Consider the following 22081-nt stretch of genomic DNA (forward strand, 5'->3'; position numbering starts at 1 on the left):
TGGTAATTTTTCCCTCTATCTTCCCTCTTGTTCTATTCCAATCTCTGGGCTCTTGCCTCTTCACCTGCTTATCACCTGGTGCCCCTCCCTCTTCCTTTTCCCGCATGGTCCACTCTCCTCTGCTATCAGATTCCCTCTTTTCCAGCCCTTTAGTTTTCCCACCTATCACCTCCCAGCTTTTGTCTTCATTCCCCTCCCCCACCCACCCGGCTTCACCTATCAGCTTCAAGCTTGTCCTCATTCCCCCACCCCCCCCCCCCCACCTGGCATCTTACCCCTTCATTTACAGCTCAAAACTTTGACCGTTTATTCATTTCCATAGACGCTGCCTGAACTGCTGCGTTCCTACAGCATTTGCGTGTGTTGCTCTGGATTTCCAGTACCTGCAAAATCTCTTGTGTTTAAGACAAAATTTTGCTTTTCTTTTTAACACTTGCACATCAAAATATGCAGTGAGATGCATTGGGCGAGTCGGATCAGTGAGGACTGTGCTGTGCAGCCCGCAAGTGTCACCACGTCCACTGTGCCAACCTCGCATGCCTGCAACTCACTAACCCCAATGTCGGAGGAGACCTACATGGCCACAGGGACAACGTGCAAGCTCCTTACAGAATATGCAGAACCATCTCACGGTCCATCACAAACGATTCTGCGCCTGCCTTTCGTAATGGCTCAGGAGATCACAGCCCTACCAGCGATCCTTTAGCCTCTCGTTACAGCTCATTTCCCTAGTCAAAGCCCACAGTATACTCTTACTCAGCATCAATAATCTACCATGGCTGGCCTGAGGTGCCAGCACCCCAACATAGTTTGCTGTGAGCCCTCAGAAATCCCGAATATAATTCAAAATAAATTGAAAAGAGATAAATATTTAATGAATATACTGCTGATGGCTGGTAAAAGAACTCTTACTAGGAAATGGTTATCAGAGGAGAGCCCAACTTTAAATACATGGATGGAAATTACAATGGACATGTACAAAATGGAGAAGATAACAACATCTGTTAATCATAAGTTGGAACAACTTGATTCATACTGGGAAAAATGGTTTAACTCCATAACACCTCATAGGCCTGATTTTATTCTCACGAATCAATGAATATGTTGTTGAAAAAGATCACTCCCTACTTGTACATAGTTTTCTCCTTTTGCTTGTTCTTCTGTTCCTATCTTTTCTATAAGTGTATACCTCAGATAAATATTGTGTGGAGACTTGTGGCAAATATGACTATATGATGTATATGTACAATGTCTGAAATACATCTTATAGAAATGTTTGTTTGGTGATGAACTTCAATAAAAAATAAATTTTTCAACGTTGCAATTGAAAATTTCTAATACCGTATGTTGCATGACTTTTGACTTGTTGTTGTACTAGCTGCTGCTGTTACTTAAAAATTCACAAACATAACCTTCTTATTCATCTTGGTAAAGAACAACACCACCAAAGGGCCTACAGGCATATCGCCCCGTAACCAGCACACCTGCGAGCACCAATCCCCATCAAAACAAGCCAGAATTTGCCTAATTGTGTTCAAACAGGTATCATTTGTGAGCCAAAGTCAAATTAAATTGATTAGCAAAGTACGTATGGGATATATTACCATATACTACCTTGAGATTAATTTTCTTGCAGGCATTTACAGGAAAATAAAGAAATGCAATAGAATATATGAAAAACCATACAGAAAGACTGACAACCACCCAATGTGCAAAAGAAGAGAAACTGTGCAAATACAAAAATAAATGAACACATGAATTGTAGAGCCCTCGAAAGTGAGTCTGTGAGATGTGGAATCAGTTCAGAGTTGCATTGAGTGGAGTTATTCATGCCAGCTCCGGAGGCTGATGGTTGTAAGGTAATAACTACCCCTGAAACTATAGTCACATGCTGTAAAACAAAATGCATGCATCCAACCCTTCAGCAGCATCTGCAGGCACAGTTCATATAGCACTAAATGTTAGTTACTGCCCACATTGCTAATGCACGCTGCTTGGACAGAATGCATTCACGTTAGTCACAGTTCATTAATGAAGTTAACTGTTCACATCAAAACAGGGAAGATCGATGTAAAACAAGTACAGTACTTGGATAACAGGGTAGATTCAAAGAAAATCACTGAAAGTACATCTTTATTCTGAACTGCTATAAGATTCAGAATTTACTATGAAAGCCATAAATGGTCTTATTTTGCAAACACGAGGAAATCTGCAGATGCTGGAAATTCAGGCAACACACACAAAATGCACAGTAGGCCAACTGCTGCGCTCCACCAACATTTTGAATGGTCTTATTTTGTTTACTTGGGTCTCTTGTATGTTGACCTGCTCCTTAAATTGTGCATGGCATTATCACAAAGTCTGGGCCTCTAAGCAGTTTATTACTTGTGGTTGCTCTCCCCAGAGTATAAAAGCAGCTTCACTGTCCTTTTCTGGTTTAAGATGGCACTGGTGAACCTCAGCGACTTCTGGCTGGTGGCTAACGAAACAAGGAATGCAACTAAGTACTCTGTTAATCATACTTTTTCTGGTAAATGATCTTTGCAAGAAGTAGTCTGTAGCTTCCCTTTCAACTTGGAGGCAACTCGATGTGGCAGAACTGAGGCGAGGCAGTGGGCCTGTCGCTGAGGGTGAGGGAGACCCAACGTTCAGTTGGTTTCAGCGCTGTGCAAAACCAGAAAGTTAGGCTACAAGCCGAATCAAAGCGGCAGGGTCCAGGTGAGGCAACTGAACCCAATGTTTGAACATCGATTAGGCACCGGGCCAGGTTGAAAAAGGTTAGCGTGTCAGGTGCAAGGGGAGGGATGGGGTGGTTCAGCTCACTGCTCAGGGACATTTACTCAGCTCTGTGCTGAACTATGAACTCTCTTCGTGTTCATAGTTCTCTTAAGTTCAAACTCCATTCACTTGCGGTTATTGTTTGCATGGTTTATCTTCTTCTCTCGCTGCGCATTGGCTGTCCAACAGTCTTGCTTTAATGGGTTCTTTTAGGTTTTGTTCCGTAGCTGCCTTTTAGGAGACGAATCTCAAGGTTGTATAATATTCACCTACTTTAATATGAAATGTACTTTGAACTTTTCACACCGTATATCAGGTTGTTTAGGAGCAGAGTGCAATCAGACTTCCTATCGTAGTTGTTCAAACTGTGTCATGAATTAACGTCGTCACCTACTGTACATTGGAGATTGTATTGAAAGACAAACACTAGAGAGAGCAAACAAGAGAAAATCTGCAGATGCTGGAAATCCGAGCAACACACACAAAATGCTGCAGGAACTCAGCAGGCCAGACAGCATCTAGGAAAAGAGTACAGTCGATGTTTCAGGCCAAAACCCTTCAGCAGGGCTAGGGGAGAAAAGCTGAGAAGTTTAAAAGATGGGGGGGAGGGAAGAGAGAAATGCCAGGCGATAGATGAAACTGAAGGGGGAGGGATGAAGCCAAGAGCTGGGAGGTTGATTGGTCAAAGAGACAGAAGGCCATGGAAGAAAGAAAAAAGGCAGGGGGTGGGGTGGAGCACCAGAGAGAGGTGAAGGGCGGGCTAGAAGACAACATGAGAGAGCAAAAAGGGGATGGGAAATGGTGATGGGGGGAAGGAAAGGCATTACTAGTTCAAGAAATTGATGTTTGTGCCATCAGGTTGGAGGCTACCCAAACAGAATTTAAGGTGTTGTTCCTCCAACCTGAGTGTAAACTTATCACGACAGTGGAAGAGCCCATATTGGAATGGGAATGGGAAGTGGAATTAAAGTGGATGGCCACTGAGAGATCCCACTTGTTCTGGCAGACCAAGCACAGATGCTTAGTGAAGTGGTCTTCCAATCTATGTCGGGTCTCACTGATATACAGGAGACCACGCTGGGAGCACTGGATACAGTCGATGACCCTAACAGGTGAAGTGTGGCCTCTTCTGGAGGGACTGTTTGAGACCCTATATGGTAGTGAGGGAGGTGGTGTAGTGGAAGGTGGAGCACTTGTTCCTCTTGCAAGGAAAAGTACCAGGAGGGAGATCAGTGAGGAGGGACCAATGGACAAGGGAGTCGCGTAGGGACTGATCCCTGTGGAAAGTTGGGGGGAGGGAAAGATGTGTTTGATGGTGGGATCCCATTGGGGGTGATGGAAGTTTCAGAAAATTATGTGCTGGACATGGAGGCTGCTGGGGTGGTAAGTGAGGAAAAGAGGAACCCTATTCCCGGTAGGGTGCTGGGAGGATGAGGTAAGAGTAGATGTGCATGAAATGGAAGAGATGTGATTGAGAACAGCGTTGATGGTGGAGGAGGAGAAGCCCCTTTCTTTGAAAAAGGAAGACATCTCCTTTGTTCTAGAATGAAAAGCCTTATCCCGAGAGCAGATGCAGCAGAGGTAGAGGAATTAAGAGAAGGAGATGGCATTTTTACAAGTAGCAGGGTGGGTCGGCTATGTGGAACAGTCTGTGTTCCAAGCCTACACTGGTGACTGTCCCGTACCTTTCCTACGCTGCATTGGTGCTGCTTCTTGGCCCCATGCTAAACTCGTCGATTTCATCCACTTCCACCCTGCCCTCAAATTTATCTGGTCCATTTCCACCACTTCCCTTCCCTTTCTCAATCTCCGGAGACAGCTTATCTACTGATGTCTATTATAAACCAACAGACACTCACAGCTACCTGGACTCTATCTCGTCCCACCCTCCCAACCATTTTTTTTCTTCTACTAGCCTTCTGTCTCTTTCACCCATCAACCTCTTAGCTCTTTACTTCATCCTTTTGTCTCACCTCCCCCCCTCAGCTTTTTTTTTCTCCAGTCCTGCCGAAGGGTTTCAGCCTGAAATGTAGACTGTACTTTTTTTCCATAGATACTGCCTGGCCTGCTGAGTTACCAGAGGAACGTACGTCACATATATAACACCACCATACACAATAGGTAAAAAACTTACCTCATTACACAGTAAGCATGTGAGCACCTCCTGCTGAGGGAGTTTACCTTTGTATTGTAAAAATCAGGAAGACTTTATATCTTCTGCATACAAAAGCCTGGGAGAATGTAGTTAGAATTATTAAAAACTGATCTAAAGATCTAGGTATATCATTACTGATATACCTGGATTTGACTGGACAACTCTGATTGTACACTAGGCATTTTTTGAGGTGTCAACCTTGAACCAATGTGATGTAAAGTATGGAAGACCACTGATGAATGAACACTTTATCTGAATGCCAGAAATGGTTAACCACTTTCTGATGAAAAATTATCAACTGAAATGTCAACACTTTATTTCTCCACAGGTGCTATCTGGCCTGCTGCGTACTTCCAAAATATTTTTGTTTACAGTTCAGATTTCCTTCCAGCATCCACATTACTTTGTGTGTGTCTATATATCTCCAGGACCATGTCAATGTCCTGTACAATGACTAGCAACTTGCAACAGTAGGGCCACCTCTAACCTAATGACATGAACATCAGTTTCTCCAACCTCTGGTAATTTTCCCCTCCCTTTTCCCTCTTTTTCAATTCCCCACTCAGGTCACCTGGTGCCCCTCCTCCTTCTCTTTCCCCGTGGTTCACTCTCCTCTCCTGTCAGATTTCTTCTTCTCTAGCTGTTTTCCCTTCTCCACCTATCTCCTCCCAACTTCTGACTTCATTTCCTTCCCCCACCCACCTGGTTTCACCTATCCCCTTCCAGCTTGTCCTCCTTCCCCTCACCCCCACTTTCTTATTCTGGCATCTTGCCCCTTCTTTTCCAGTGCTGATGAAGGGTCTTGGCCCAGAACGTTGACTGTTAATTCATTTCCATAGATACCGCCTGACCTGCTGAGTTCCTTCAGCATTTTGTGTGTGTGCATTGCCAAAGATTTCCAGCATCTGCAAAATCCCTTGTGCTTACAGTAGGGTCACAAATCAGATTCTGCCACAGAAATCTTAAAAACTTCAACTAGTAAAGCTGAGTAAATTAATCTGTAAATGGCTGCTGCATGAGGAAGGCTCAGAGCAGTGAAGACAGGACCGAATGGCCAATAATGTTGACATTATTTACATACCAGCCAGTGCAAAAGCTGTCCTGTAACGGGGAACAACTGTTTGTAGAAGTAAAATGAGTGGAAGTATTCAGAAAGTCATCTGCAGAGATTTTAAAAAATCGACCGCTGGTAGCTTTTGATATTGGAAGGCCAAAATGTAAATGCTTTGCCTTTTTAATATAATTCAAACTTGGACTGCAGTACAGTCTCGTACTGTTCAAACTTATGAATACAGCAATTCATATTCTCAGCTTGGGTGAGTCTCTGAGATTTTCCTTCATCCTATTTGGGCCTTCTCCAAAACTAAGTAAAAAACATTTGCAGACAGTGGTGTGTGTGGACTGGATATAGTCTAGTGTTCAGTTACTATAGATATCACCACAGCAGCCAAAATGACTCACAGATGGAACCCACAGTGAATATCCGCCTGAAGCTGGGAAAAGTGTGGGAGGACTTTGGGATATATGCTGTGGAAGGTGAAACTGAAGCCAGGTTCAAAGGGCAAATGAGAGGCATTGCTGACAGAGCAATGTGACGCCTCACACACTCTGTCCCTCGTTAATGAGAGAGAGTCTGTGGCACGTCGAATTATTGGATGAACAATGGTTTTTGCTGGACTGCAGATCATAGTCTTTCTTTGGGTGTTTTGTTATTGCTTGCTCAAAAGGTGGTGGACGCAGACGCTTCCTGTGTGAACAAATGGGGAAAGGCTGATGCCTTGCCACTGCTTATGTGTGGGAGGGGGGAGGGGAGCTTTGGGGGTTCTAACGTTTTTACTGTCATTCGTTCTTTGGGGTTTTCTCCTGTTCCGTAGATGTCTGTGAAGAGTAAGAATTTCAGGTTGTATAATGTATATATTTTATGATATTGACTGGAAACATTGAACCATTATTAACCTGCAACAAGGCTGAAAAGGTACAACATTTCCAGTTAGAGTTGGGAAATAAACTCTTTCCCTCAATCAACACACGCAAAATGCTGGTGGAATGCAGCAGTTCAGGCAGCATCTATAGTACCTATAGATGCTGCCTGTCCTGCCGTGTTCCACCAGCATTTTGTGTGTGTTGCTTGAATTTCCAGCATCTGCAGATTTCCTCGTGTTTGTCTTTCCCTCAATCAGCAGCCACTAAATGCCCAGAGGAAAATCTCCAAAACACTGCACCAGAGATATCAGAGTTGCTTTCTAATTAGAAAAATGCAACTCATGGTTGATTTTTGAAAGAAGTAATCTGACTTAATGTTGCATTCCTCCTGAAACAATGCCAGAGCGGATAATGACTACAGGTAGAGCAGGATACTGTGACTTGTTGATCATAGTCTCGTGCATCAATGAAGTCTCTCTTCTATAACTGATCATTTCCTCTAATTACTGCTCCTTTCGGGCAACTGACACCCCCAACTCCCACTTCACCCCTGTATACTTTCCCTCCTTGTCAAAGGCCTGATGATCTTGTGAATGTTGCTCAAATCACTCAAGATCAGACAGGCTGGTGTATGGCAATAATAGAGGCATTATACTGTATTAGATTTGTTTTATTTCTCACACTTATTTTGATGTATATGTGACAAATAAAGCTAATCTTTATCTTTTCATCATTTTTGTATATCAGGCTTGCTATCTCTCCATGTTCTCGCTCTCTCTCGCTCTCAACGTCACCTACATTGACTCTCATTTTCATTCTCTCCCCAATCTCGCATCCCCCTTTCTTCCTCCCTATCTCCATCCCTTGTCACATTGTCCTCCTAATCTCTCTTTCTTTCCAGTTTCTCTGTTTTCAGTCTTTCTATCCATGGTTACCCTTGAACTTCTCTGTCTGCCTCCCTCCCTCTATCCTTCTGCAAGGCATTTGTCTCAGAGATCAGACCACTCGAAAAGACAAACAGGAACCACACTGCAGGACAAATGACTTCAAGGCCATGTCCAAACAGATAAGTGGCAGGTGCCACAGAAATGGCAGACAGTGACCATCTCACTTGCATCACCCATCTGAAAACATTAATGGCATCATTACTGCAGAGTCCTTGTCACTAACATGCTGGGCACTAGTAAAGAACAATGCTTTCACGTTTCGCTCTTCACTAAAGATGTTCCTTCGAAGTGTGTCCTCTGCCGCAGCCACAACAGCAAGCAGAGCAGAGCAAGGACAGGTACTATCAAGTTCAGCATGGCCATGACTTTTTACTCTCTGCAGGCAGAAGCTGAAAACATTCGCAACGTATCACAACTTTGCAAACTCTGCTGCATAAGGGAGAATGCAGAGGCACTTTTAAAGAAAGCCGAATATTTAGTTCCCTCTTGCTGGAAAGCAGATCTCATCAGGCAGTGAGCGTGTGTGGCTCCACCAGGATTAGAGATGCAGCCTGCTCTCTCAAGCAAGGGGCATGCATGGTGAGCTTCATGCAGTTGATTTGAGCGTCCTGCCTTAAATTGCTGGCAGTGTACTTTGGCTGTGACGAACGGCCACTGAGGCATCTAGCAGTTTAAATTCGCAGTGGGCCGCGTGAACGTTGGGAATGAAAGGTTGACCATGAGGGTGTGGTGGATTGAACAGTGCATTGGCGGAACATGTGATTTGTCAATGCTTTCACTGACCTGTAATATGTAAGGCATTGAACTTCTTAAATTCAGGAATTCTGAGCTTGCTTTCTAGCACTGAATGCCAGCATCATCTGCTCCCACTGTCTTCTGTGAGTGAGACTGCAGAGTCTGCCAGCCTCCTGTGTGTACCAGGTAACCCCTTTGTTTTGCAGTTCCTCCAACTGCCCATGGACGCGGCACCCACAACTCGATACTTGCCGTGCCATTTGGCAGCATTTCCCTGGATATGACTGAAATTCTGCTCCATGGAAGGGAGCGCAGTGACTTCCAGCAGTGCAAGCAGCCTTAACCAGAACAAGCCCTCATGATATTGCCCCCCCCCCCACTATATCCACGCAATCAAATACACCTCCCGCGGTAGCTCAATGCTGAAATCATGTAACTGAGACCCCAGAGCCAGTGTCCGAATGTCAAGCCTGTTGCAAAGATTAACTGCAAACCAACTGTCTGTTTACAGGAATTATCCAATTCGGAATTTGTTTTGTACACAAGGAATAGTACAAATGGAGTGTAATAAAGCATCCATTGACTAGGCTGATGCCTGAGTCCAATAATTACAGTTAAAGCTATAATCAACGAAGAGCTAAGGGAAATATTTACTGAGGTCTCTCTAGAGGACTGAACCGAGCTGGGGTAAGAGTGTGGTGTGGTGGCAGAGGTGGGTGTGGTCCAGGCAACAGAGAAGCTTCATTGCATCATCCCCAGTTGAAGCATTACTTCCCGCACCCTGCAACACTGTGCAAACTTCCTCACAAGTGCCTTTTGCAGCCTCCAGAAGCAAGACCGAGGAAACCTGGGAACGAGGATTAGCCCAATCGTGATTCAAAGGAGAAACAGAAAAGATTCCTGCTAACAGATGTAAAACCCCAAACATCACCACCTGAAATAAAATCTATAGTCAGTCTCCAAACCAAGGATTCTACATACCAGACACACCGCAGGTTTCATTCCTCCCTTCCTAACAGCCAGCAGAGGGAGCAAGGCCAGAAGGACCATTTAAATTACCTCGACACCTAACCACATTGATTCAAAGAAGAATATGCTCTCAAGCAAACTTGTTCAGCAGAGGAAATGCCCTGCAGTAATAGCTGACAACTATCATTGCTGGCTGTGGAAAGAAGTGTGGTGAACTACATATACCTGTCTGGACACGCTCCCTGCTGACTGCACCTGTGACTCCTCCCGCAGACCCCTGTATAAAGGCAATCAAGGCCTTAGGCCGGCCTCTCAGTCTCCAGGATGTAGTATGGTGGTCAACCACTGCTTGTTCCTTCTTCCAGTCAGTAAAAGCCGATATCTCGCCCTCCCATCTCAGAGAGTTATTGATGGTGCATCAAGAAGCATCCTCCTCCAGGAGCTAGTTCAGCAAGAAGTTCCCACAAAAATATGCACCTGAAGTAGACTGGGCATCAGAACAAGGTCTGGCTTTGCCTGGAAATAAGGAGACAAGAGCCTCTTCTTTATGACTCGCCAACATGAACTACCTCCTCCGTGAGGCAGTACACACACCTCAGCCTGCATGTTCGCTACTGCCACTCCGCAGCAATCAACAGTACATCAGCAATACCTTGTCCCCACTCCGCCTCCACAAAATGACTGATTCCAAGGCCAATTAACCCACCAGCAGCCTCAACCACTTGCTGCATCATTCCCAGTGTATGGAGTCTAGAACTGGTTTTTCAATTCTCTCACACAGGGAGAAATTTCATGAATTATATTTGGCAATGTACCCTCTCATAAGATGTCTAGATATACAGTTACCTCTTTAAATGCATTGGAGAATGTTTCTCTCCATTATATAGTATCTTTGTTACAATGTATGGATGTGCTTCACAATTTATTTACCAAGGACTTATAATAAGTTTAAATGTAAAATGTTAGAAGTACGTGCTAACTAAGAATGTCAATGTATCTGCCAGAAAGCAGGGCTTCCTCTCCTGTTTTCACTAGGCCTCAGTTGGACCCCTCCTTTGTAAATGATGACAGCAGCTGATCTGTCTAATTCTCTTTGCAGACAGCGCTTAGCACGCCTCGAGGTGCAGGGCTTCAGCCTGTTCCATTTCCAACACAGCAACAACACTCTCATGTTGGGTGTGTTACCTTTGCTTCACTGAAACAAACAACCAGTTTTCATTTCCTGTGACCTCAACCTTCCTGCCTGCAATGGAAAGAGCCATTCGAAACCTTGATTTAGCAATGACACAATGCAGGGAATGAGCACATTTTTTCATAAAGTGCCAAACCCATCAGCAGTATTGCCATACTTGGAAGGTGTCAATTAAAGGACCTGAACATCGTTGTTCTGATGGGAAGTAAACAAATATATTGCTATGGGAAAATCCTGATTTAACTTGTTGCACGCTTTTTAAAACTGCTCTCACTTGACATCCTGTGCTTAATGTGCTAGTTCAAAGTTTTCTTTCAGATCAACGAAAATTTCGAAGTTTTCTTTCGTGTAAAATCGTCATTTCGTGATTTTTTTGCTGCCTAATTCCCAACACCTTATTATTTAAGAATTAAATGCTCTGGGTTATTTAAAGTTGCGAAGGCAGCATGCCAGGATGTGAGCTGGAGATTTTAAATGTGTAAAGGTTGCGCACAAATTTCCACAAGGGAAAAGGTAAAAGGTGGGCTCGTTATCTTAGTGGTGGGAACAAGACCAACTCTTCAAGCAGCCGAGGTCAATTTTCTGTAACAACTCAGGTCTATGTATTGGTGTCATTGAGAAGATAAGAAAGGGGGCTGGTGAACTTTGGCAGAACCAGTCCTGGACCTCCGTAGTGAGTAGACCCTGGTACTTACACAGCATATACCTCCGTGCACCTTATAGAGGTTTGGATGTGTTAACCCAGGATTTGCTGGGAAAGAGCATCTCACGGTGTACCTCATTAGTTAGATTTTTGAAAATGTTTTGGCCTTTTACATACTTGAAGTGCAGATGTGGCACATTTGAGACTGTAGTGGTGTTTAGCTTAACTGTCTGTCTCTTTAGGAAGATTTGAGAGTGAGAATTGAGAAAAAGGCTGAATCAGATTCAAACCAGATAAAGAAGTAGAAGTAAAGAAGAAAGTAAAAAGATGGGACTGAGAAACAAAGAGATGTAAAGAAAAAATTTCAGCAATGTGCTTAAAAATCACTAACACAATCGCAAACACTAACAGCAGAAAGAAGCTTCAGAAATTAAATTATCCATTTTATTTAGCCAAGAAATCAATTGGCATTGCAAAAACATAAGTCTCCTCATTAAAAAAAAAGCTACTTAGCTGCTAAGTAGCTGCCGTAACTCCTTGCTGCAGGTTTAGTGATTTTTGAGTAAGCAATGACGGCTTATTCGAAGGAGCTCTCTAAAGTGAGAGATACTGGAGGTGATGCTGAAGACCAAAGTCAATCGGAGGTACAGGCCCATTGGCTGAGGCCCTGGTCCGTGATCTGCAAGTCCAGTGGGGAGGCAGCGGGCAGATATTTGCAAGCCCGTGACTCCATTGGAGGCTAGAAGCCCACAGCTGGCCTGGTCTGGGGTCGGAGGACTGTGAATGAGTGGGTGGAAGGACAGGGGCTTGCTTTGATGCTGTTGTTGTTGCTGTGTCGTTCTGCTGAGCTTTGCAGGTATGCTGTGCTGGTGTCAGAATGTGGGGCAGCACTTGCAGACTGTCCCAGCACACCCTTAGGTTGTGTTGGCTGTTAATGAAAATGACACGTCTCACTGTGTGTTTTGACGTTCATGTGATAAATGAATGCATCTGAATCGGAATAAATAAAATGGTTCAAGAAGTCTTTGCAGACAAACGTTATAACCTAGAGAGTACAGTGTGGAAGCAGCCCTCGGAGAGAATTAGAATCAGGTTTAACATCTCCGGCATATGTCAGGAAATGTATTGTGGCAGCAGTACATTGCAATACTTAATAATAAAAACTATAAATTAGAATAAGGAGTATATATAAAAATTGTTAAAACACTGTTGTCTACATCTGTAATATCCTCATTTCCCAACTGGAGTACTGTATGAAATGGTATTGCCAGTTCCTGGTACTCGTCAACACACCTAGCCAATAGTTACTCTGCTTCATAACCAATGGCGCAGTTCCTGCTCTGCTTGGGAAAGCTAGTAGTTAACCATTTCTATAAAGCCCACACAAATGATGATGGGAGAAGTGACCAGGCCAGACGCTGGCTGGGGAAAATACACTGCGGTTCCCCACACCTGTCAGAGTGGCCGAAGTCATCTGTTGCCCCTCGCACGGCTAGACAAACACAATGGCCACTTAACAGCAGCTCCAACTTTCAACATTTTCAGGAATGTAGTTCTACCTCTTTACTATGCCAAATAACTCTCTTCAGAATCAAGTTTAATATCACTGGCATATGTCGTGGAATTTGGCTCAATTATGAAATGAAACTTGAGCCCACGATCTTCTCATTTTATGAATTAGATTCTGGCTGGAGACGGACCTTATTCCTTGAAAGTAATCGTGCATACAAATTAGTTTGTTCTGAATTATGCAATTTTGTGTTTCTAAACTGCTTTAGTACCTCCTTCCTGGCGTAACAATGAGAAGAGGGCACATCCTGAGTGATTGGGGTCCTTAATAATAGACTCTGCTTTTCTAAGGCACCACTCTTGGAAGACATCTTGGATACTATGGAGACTAGTAGCCATGAAGGGGCTGAAAATGATTGCTTATTGAAAAGTAAATTGGTTACAAATGTAGGATTCAATTAATATTGGAATTTTAAATCAGTTAATGCTATGCCTTTAGCAATGTGCTGGGGATTTTTTTTTTCCATTTCTGCCCTTCCACAGACACCACTACTTGTTTGTAAACGCAGGGCATTAACGCTGCTCTTATTCAGTTCCTCAACCAGTATTCTACCCAGAGCACAATAAATTCCTATTTCTATCTCTTCACTCATCCTATTTAAACTGTCATCTTGCAACAGCGGTTCTTGGGGAGAGGGACAAATGAAAAATTTCTCTGCAAATAATTTCCATGCCCAAGGAACATATTTCCTTAATATAATTTCATAATAATCTTGAACAATTTACAAACTGGACCCAGAAGAAGTGGAGAGGCCCAGGCTCTGCAAGCAATTTTCCAACTTTTGAAGAGCACACAGATTCTAAGAGTTAAGGGCAAACGTGCTCATTAGCTCTTCTTTCATATATTGTAGATAGTCTAGGGGCAGAGGGACGCAGCCAACTTTGCCTCATCTCCCCTCCCTGCTGACCAAAATTATTTGACTCTGGAACCTGGATTAATGCACTAAAATTCATGGCAACAAAAAGTCAAGATCCTGTGCACCATGCTTGGCTGTCCAAAGTATTACTTTATAAGGTCCTTCTAATCTTAAAGGAGTTTCTCAAAAATCGAGCTGCATTTTCGCATGCAAACTGAATCTCTGAAAGCTTAAATTAGAACATGCCATTGTAGCTGTGGTTAGCAATAGTGCAGAATGAATATTTACTCAGTATATGTTACAGTCGGAGAAAATACTGTATGGATTTAGGTTATTGACTAAAAGAAAAAGACACACTTTACTAAATTTATTCCTGTAAAGCTTTTAAAGATCAAGGTTCACTTTTCTGAAGACTTTTTCATTTTATATTTCTGTATAGTCATCAGCTAAGGAGAAAGAGGTTGAATGAATTGAGCACTGAAACAATTGTCCATCTCTTCTTTATTTAAATAGTTCCGCAAGTCCTCAAAAGCTGTGCAGAGTTCATTGAAAAACACGGCATTGTAGATGGGGTCTACAGACACTCAGGGATTACATCCAACATTCAAAGGCTAAGGTAAGGCATCGCTTGATATGGTTTTAATGGTGTGAAATTGCATAAATAGTTCTTACATTGAGACAATACTCCATGTAAGCTAAGCTTTATCCTTAAACATGAATGAGTGCAGATGTATTGAGTTTGGCCTGAAAGATGTCAATAATACCTGTTTTTACCCATTGAAAGCAACCTCAGTACTGCACTAAGCCCCCTCTTGACCTGGTCTTTAGCACTGTACAAATTCATGATTAAAGCATTTGAAATTTTAAAAGGTAAAAATGCTTTACACTGTTTTCGGTAATGTAAAGAGCACCTTAATAATGACCAATCAAAACAGAAAATGCTGGAAAAATGCCACAGGTCGGACAGTATGTGTCGAACAAGAGGCAATCAAAGTTTCAGGTCAGTGATTCTTTCGACTTTCATTTAAAAATTACCAATTTGAATTCAAATAAAACCTTGTCCCTTCTACCTGCATAATCTTTTATGTGGAGTCAGAAAAGACTTGACGTCCATCTTATTCCGGCTCCAAGAGCGAAAGGGCATAAAATGGTGTTAGTGGTCTATTCATACTGACGCAAATATTGGTGAAATAGAACCTTGTGTTGCAATTTATAGTTTTTAAGCATGCCAGTTACCAACTCTGGGCCAACAGGCAAAGCGACCCAGACACAGAAAGCTTGGATTTGTATGTGTATGATAAGAACAGCACAAAGTTAACTTGAGTGACTGGCAGCCTGGGTCAAACCACTCTCTCATATCCCAACACCATCCTCCATAATCACACACCCGCCCTTGAGTATTGATTGATAAGTGATTGCTGATCACCGTGATCTGATCAGCAATATTGGGACATACAATCAATGAATCTTCAAACGCCCACCCCCCCCCACTTACCTCCACCATTTAATCTGTCAGTTCACCATCTCTCACCCCAGGTTCAAAGTACCATCCAGCACGCATGGCTGGCTGACTCCCAAGGGTCTTGTCTGACCTTGCTGGTGGCATGAATTATATGTGGCCCTGGGTTTGCAGCAGTTTGATTTGCCCTGCGTGGCACCTTCGCAGTAAATCACTGAAAGTCGATTGCTTCATCTGTTCAGACGTCTAAAGCCTAAACAATGTCTGTTTGCTTTCTCATTAACATTCCATGGGTTCCTTCTTCATTTATGGTGCCGAGATCATGGGGGAATTATACCAGCAGAACATATTGCACTTGGTAACTTCCATTTCTGGCAATGATGCCCTGGCTCCACTGATATTCATAGCTCTTGTGATCCATGTGTAACATCTAATTTAGATCCTATCAAGGAAAGAGGAAGTGCACCGAATGTTCATAGGAGCTGCTCGAAATGAGTTTAGTTTCCGAAAAAGAGCCCACATTTGTAAAGTGGCTAATTGTGTCCTCTAGATATCACAAAATCCTACGGTGCAGACACTACTTTTTGGGTAACTGCAACCTGTTTTTAATACACCACCACCAGTAACAAAAAAAATGAATATCTATGTCATTTTTAGTTAAAGGGAAGAATGTTGACCATCAGATGAAAAGCAGTCCCTAATCCCTTCCAGTAGTGAGTGCAATGGACTATACACTGCAGCAGGCAGCTGGAAAGCAGAGTTCAGCTTCACAGTTACGTAGGATTTCCTTCTTATAATGGAATATCAGTCTCAATGACATACTTATGCCTGTTATGTCACAGAAGTGAAATTACTTTCAGCTGCCACATTGTTTTCAGGTGTCATTAAGCGATGGTCTTCAGTTATCATTAAGCTTTATTCTCTTCAGCATCTTGCTGTAACTTTTGCTTCTATGTTTTTATTTCACTTAAGAATACATCTAGTTTCAGCCTTTCTACAAATGTTAGATATTGTGTAGATTTTCTGTCCTTTGAGTTAGTGAAGGGAACATGCTTGGGTCTTTGATAGTAACACCAAATAATTGACCAAAGTTTGTGGCTATCAACTTATCAAAGTTGTGGAGATTAAGTCTGAAGATTCGTTCAAGACTGTTTAATGTCATTTCCAGTACACAAGTGTAAAGGAGGATGAAATAATTGTTACTCCGGATCCGATGCAGCCCAAAAAAACACAGTAAGATAAAGAACAGAATAATAATAAAACACACCATAGCTACAAATACATAAAGAGCTGAGATATATATACACACAGATAGAGATTAATTATATGTCCATGAAGTGACATTAGGCATAGGAGTATCTGTACATAAGGTGAATGATAAGTAATCGTGGTGGGAGTGTTAGTGGGTTAGTGGGTGCAGGTGTTGACCAGCCTTACTGTTTGGGGAAAGTAACTGTTTTTGAGTCTGGTGGTCCTGGCGTGGATGCTACACAGCCTCCTCCCTGATGGCAGGGGGAGAAACAGTCCGAGAGCAGGGTACATGGGATTTTTCATGATGTTACTGGCCTTTTCCCAACACCCTTGCTGGTGGGTAGGCTGGTGCCATTCTCGTGTTGGGCCATTTTGACTACCCAAATGTAGACCCTTCCTGTCTGCCGCAGTGCAGTTTCTCTACCATGCAGTGATGGAGATTGTTAGGATGCTCTCTACTAGAACTGATGTGAGTAAAGATGTGCATTGTTCGGATCTCATCAGCCTCCTCAGAAAGTAGAGATATTGGTGAGCTGTCCTGATTGTGTTTAAAGTGTTCTGGCTGTGTGGGATGCCTCCGTCCAGGAGTTTGAAACTTCTTGCAGCTGATGTAAGAGTGTATGAATAGCATGAATCCTCCAGAACAAAGAGGCAGGTGTGAGATGGGTTAATTTCATCTGTATGTAATATGGATCTGCTTAATAAGTAACGTGAATAATGAGCGACTCATCTGACACTGCCAATTTGCACTATTACTCAAAGCTGGAATGACAGCTCAGTCTTCAGTTCATTAAAGGCTTTATTTGGTGAAGATGTATTCCAACTAGTTTTTTTAATTATTTGGGAACTTTCAAAGCCCTTTATTCATTTGGTTCTGATTCATGTTTTCAAATTACCAGTTCTCTTTGTTAGAATTTAGTAATGCTTTCAATAAGGTACTGAATGTAATTATCTGCAGATTGTGTTTGCATACCATATTTTATGACACAGCCTTGAGATTTCAATTCATTCATCACAGTTAATAGTATGTCATGTTAGATCTCTGTTTATGTGCAAAATATTAAAGGAGCTGTTACATTTTTCAATTTACTGAAGGAACAGTGTGGTCAACTATAGAGAACAAAATAGTAAGGATCACAATAGATATTAAGCTACTTTGCTGTAAGTCACTTGGTCTTTATTCTTCTGGGAAATGTTTCTGCCTATCAGCTAGTCTATCTCACATTTCATAAAGTTTCCATTCAGTTTACCTTCCTGATAATTCATTAATGCATCCAGTGCTTTCACCACTTGTCGCGAGTTGTTTGGGTTTTTTTTTAAATATGGAAAACATTTAGAGAATCAAGTTAAATGTCAGCCACTTATTTTGAGGAACAATTCACGCATCATTTACGTTGGATCCCTTCTCTCGCCTGTAGTTCAAAAATAACTGCAAGCTGACTTTGGAGGGTTCTTTTATACTTGAAACAAGTATCTGAGCTGCTACCTGTGATGAGATGTAAGATATTGTCCACAACTAGAGAGAGACACTCAGGTTTTGTCCCAGACTCTTTACAAATAAAGTGCTTGGACAAAGATCAAAAAATGGCCACCGTAGTCCGAAAGAACTTAACAAGCTCATGGTCCATTAAAGACAGGGTAGTAAGTGGAGGGAACACTGTAACTCCTGAGGCTCCTGCAGAAATACAAAACATCCAGAGTTGAATATGGAACAACTGGTTATTCATGACAACTGGATTAAAACCATGTCTGCAGCCAGAGACACCACGGGATGACATTGTCTCCAAGGACTGCACTGTGTCAAGAGGACAGGTCACCCCACCACCTTCTGAAGGGTAGTTAATGAGTGCAAAACATTCCAGCCTTCCTTTTGATACCCGTATCTGAGAATAAATTGGTATTTTTTTCCAGGAGGAATTCAAGAACATGGACAATTAAACATCTTATCATGAATTATAATTACAAAATTATAGCCAGCAAAGGGTCAGGTGGTGGCATGTGGTTTCTGCAGGGTCAAGCAAATGTGTTATTTTCCTTTCTAAACATATTTTTTACAATCACAAGACATTAAGAACTTGAAGAACTGCAGGTCTACTCCATCAGCAGGTTGCTCATTGGAGGAGGAACTGGATGGTGCAGATCGTGCTGCTGCTCGAGTCAGAGAGGCGGTGGAGAAGTCAGTGTGCGATGGAGGTGTGCAGTATAACAGCAAGTCATCATCTTAGTCACTTTTCCTGTGAGTGCAAGACCCAGTTGGACTTTGTTGAGGTAGAAAGCTGCAAGTCAGATTCTACTGATTTATTGGCAGGCAGCAGGGGTGGACAGCGAGGGAGCTGCATGCCCTCAAACGTAGCAAGGACTAGGCCTCAAGCCACGGGGTTGCCTGCTTGCAGCTGCCCAGGAGAGGGACGTTGGAGTCAGTGCACTCCACCAGAGATGGTGCAGCACAATGTCCAAGCTGGAGTCGGTGCAGACCACAGTGTTCGCTTGGCAGAAGACAAGCTGTATTCTGGTCAACAGCAGATTTCTGCAAAGGTTACGGACTCTGTCTTAGACTACATGTTTTGTGTGACTGTATTTTACTGATATCTTATACGTGCTTTGTGCGGAGTATGACTGTTGGTACCAGGTTTTGCACCTTGGCCTCAGAGTAACGCTGTTTCGCTTGGCTGTATTCATGGCTATTCATGTCTGGCTGAATGACAATTAAATTTGAACTTGTAAATCAACATGTGAACTTGCATTTGTTGCAGAAGGAATCCTTCTCAATGCAAAATTAAAGGTTGTGGCTTGCTTCAAAATTTAATGAACACTTCAGCACAAATTTATGGATGCTTACCGCACGGCATTAAGAATGTGAATACCTGCCCCTCCAAAGTTCCTGCACACCCCTCCATGCTCATGTTCTTCCTTCCTCACCAATAACATCTTTTCAGAGAAGTGATGTAGAGAAGTTGTATTTTCTTCCCTACCCCCCCCCCCCCAAGGTGGGAGGATCCAGGGTAGGAAGTTCTTTTCTGGCTGTCTTGAAACAATAAGAGCCCTCCTAAACCCACCATCGTTTCTGAGGTATAACATCCAGAGCAAAGTCAGGTATTGCACAGCTGGGAACTCTGGTGGATGAGAAGACGGAAATTCTTTAAGATTGGGTGCATAATCTACTTTATCCACTTTGGTGGCAAGAACAGTAAGGCAGAGTACTATCTAAATGGAGTCAAGTTAGGAAAAGGGGAAGTACAACGAGATCTAGGTGTTCTTGTACATCAGTCAATGAAAGCAAGCATGCAGGTACAGCAGGTAGTGAAGAAAGCTAATGGCATGCTGGCTTTTATAACAAGAGGAATTGAGTATAGGAGTAAAGAGGTCCTTCTGCAGCTGTACAGGGCCCTGGTGAGACCACACCTGGAGTATTGTGTGCAGTTTCAGTCTCCAAATTTGAGGAAGGACATTCTTGCTATTGAGGGAGTGCAGCGTAGGTTCACAAGGTTAATTCCCAGAATGGCGGGACTGTCATATGTTGAAAGCAAGATTGGAGCAACTGGGCTTGTATACACTGGAAGTTAGAAGGATGAGAGGGGATCTGATTGAAACATATAAGATTATTAAGGGATTGGACACGCTGGAGGCAGGAAGCATGTTCCCGCTGATGGGTGAGTCCAGAACTAGAGGCCACTGTTTAAGAATAAGGGGTAGGCCGTTTAGAACAGAGATGCGGAAAAAAATTTTCACCCAGAGAGTGGTGGATATGTGGAATGCTCTGCCCCAGAAGGCAGTGGATGCATTCCAAGTCTCTGGATGCATTCAAGAGAGAGTTGGATAGAGCCCTTATAGATAGTGGGGTCAAGGGATATGGGGAGAGGGCAGGAACGGGGTACTGATTGTGGATGATCAGCCATGATCACAGTGAATGGCGGTGCTGGCTAGAAGGGCCAAATGGCCTACTCCTGCACCCACTGTCTATTGTCTATTGTCTATTGTCTATAATGGACTGGTTCTCTTTCCTAGCAAAGGACTGTGTCTGTATTCTGTGCTGAATCACCAGCACTTTCACAAGCAGGACATAAGTCAGCAGAGCAAGAAAGGAGGCAGAGATTCATGCAGCAAAGAAACATTCTCCATTTTAAGCTGCCAAATATTGATGGGGTGGATTTGTCCTGAGAAATACTGGGAGAACTCATTGTTAATTGTTTCATCTGAAATCTCTTTGAATGCCAATTCAATAAAAAAAATGAACTAACTTTGACTCTTTAGCTATTAATACTTATAGAGCCATCTCTTCTCAAGTAGCCAACTTTAAACAGCTCCTCCATTGCCCGTGACCCTACATTACCAAGCAACAGTGAGGCAATAGTTTACCCTGCCTGGCACACATGTTTGAAAGAGTTCATCTGAAAATCATTATTACCAAAGAAAACTTTCCATCACCAAACCTTGCTGCAATAGCAGGCGGCAATCGGTCACAAAAACAAGACATGAAACCATTAATTACTGGTCCATTTTGTGTTTTGAGAGTACTATTTGATTTTTAATCAGTGTTCTGAATCAGTACATGCCACATAATACTGGTCCAGAAACAACAATTTGCATTACACGCCTTTAAAGATAATTTCATGTTGACTGTTGGCTATAATTGTAGAAAGTGTTGTAACAATAAGTTCTCTTTGGTAAAAATGAGTTTTTGTTTGAGGTTTTTAATGTTTACTGCTGCTAAAAACCATCTTGGATCAATAAGTTGCATCCAGCCATTAAAGGTCATATAACAAACACCCTTGCTTAAGTTAAGTAGTGACCATCCACAAATAACCAGTTGCAGTGTAGTTCAGCTCGCGAATACCCACATCTGCTCTGCTAAACCACAATCAAGTGTCACACAGGCATTCTACCCTTGGTGGGTTCATAGGAGGTGCAAAGTGACAACTAAAGATAGCTGTTAGGAACCAGCCCATCCTTCTGTTTTCATGCTCAGTCGTGCAACACCAAAAGAGTAGACTACTCGTAAAGTGTTTTGTACCACACCCATGCCATCCCTTTAGGTCTCCAATATTTGTTCCAATAACACTACTACTGAATCTCCATCTGCTACACTATAGAACAAATCAAAGGGAATATCTCCAGTCAAATAAACACCTTGATTTTAAGTTTCTTGAAGTAGGTAGTGTTTATGGAGGAACCATCAGTGCTGTTCAACTGTTTCAAGCCTTTGACCACTGAGGTGTGAAAAGGGACAGGGTCCTTAAGACGCTGAGTAACAACATTCTCAACAAACACAAGAAATCAAAACATCAGAGAAAAATGGTTTGCATTTCAACTTGTGCCTTTAGACAGAATTCCAATATGACCTCAGCTGCACAATTCAGTTTTCCATTTCCTTTGCCTCGGACTCTGAATGCTCCCCATGCTACACACAGCTATAGTTTGTTACGGTCATCATACAGGATATTAAATATCAGGTCTGCACATGCTTTACGAAAAGATTACTTCATCAGTAGAAAAGGAAAAGGAAATGATGGTTGTTTTCTAAGCTCATGAAAAGCAACATCTCTCATTTCTTGGTTCACATGAATCAGATCAAAACTCATTAACTGTTGCCCGCTAGTGCGTGA

The 22081-nt window shown here is 42.7% G+C and overlaps 1 protein-coding gene across 3 annotated transcripts in view; it reads left to right on the plus strand.

The window, feature by feature from the left end:
* LOC132393173 (rho GTPase-activating protein 31-like) overlaps nt 1-22081 on the plus strand; it is a 110042-nt gene that overhangs the window by 42229 nt on the left and 45732 nt on the right. For all 3 annotated transcript variants that reach the window (XM_059968086.1, XM_059968088.1, XM_059968087.1), the window contains exon 2: nt 14282-14384. In XM_059968086.1, coding sequence (XP_059824069.1) covers nt 14282-14384 — 103 coding nt within the window. The remainder of the gene's footprint in view (nt 1-14281; nt 14385-22081) is intronic.

Source organism: Hypanus sabinus, chromosome 4, assembly GCF_030144855.1.
Source record: "Hypanus sabinus isolate sHypSab1 chromosome 4, sHypSab1.hap1, whole genome shotgun sequence".
Classification (NCBI taxonomy): Eukaryota; Metazoa; Chordata; class Chondrichthyes; order Myliobatiformes; family Dasyatidae; genus Hypanus; species Hypanus sabinus.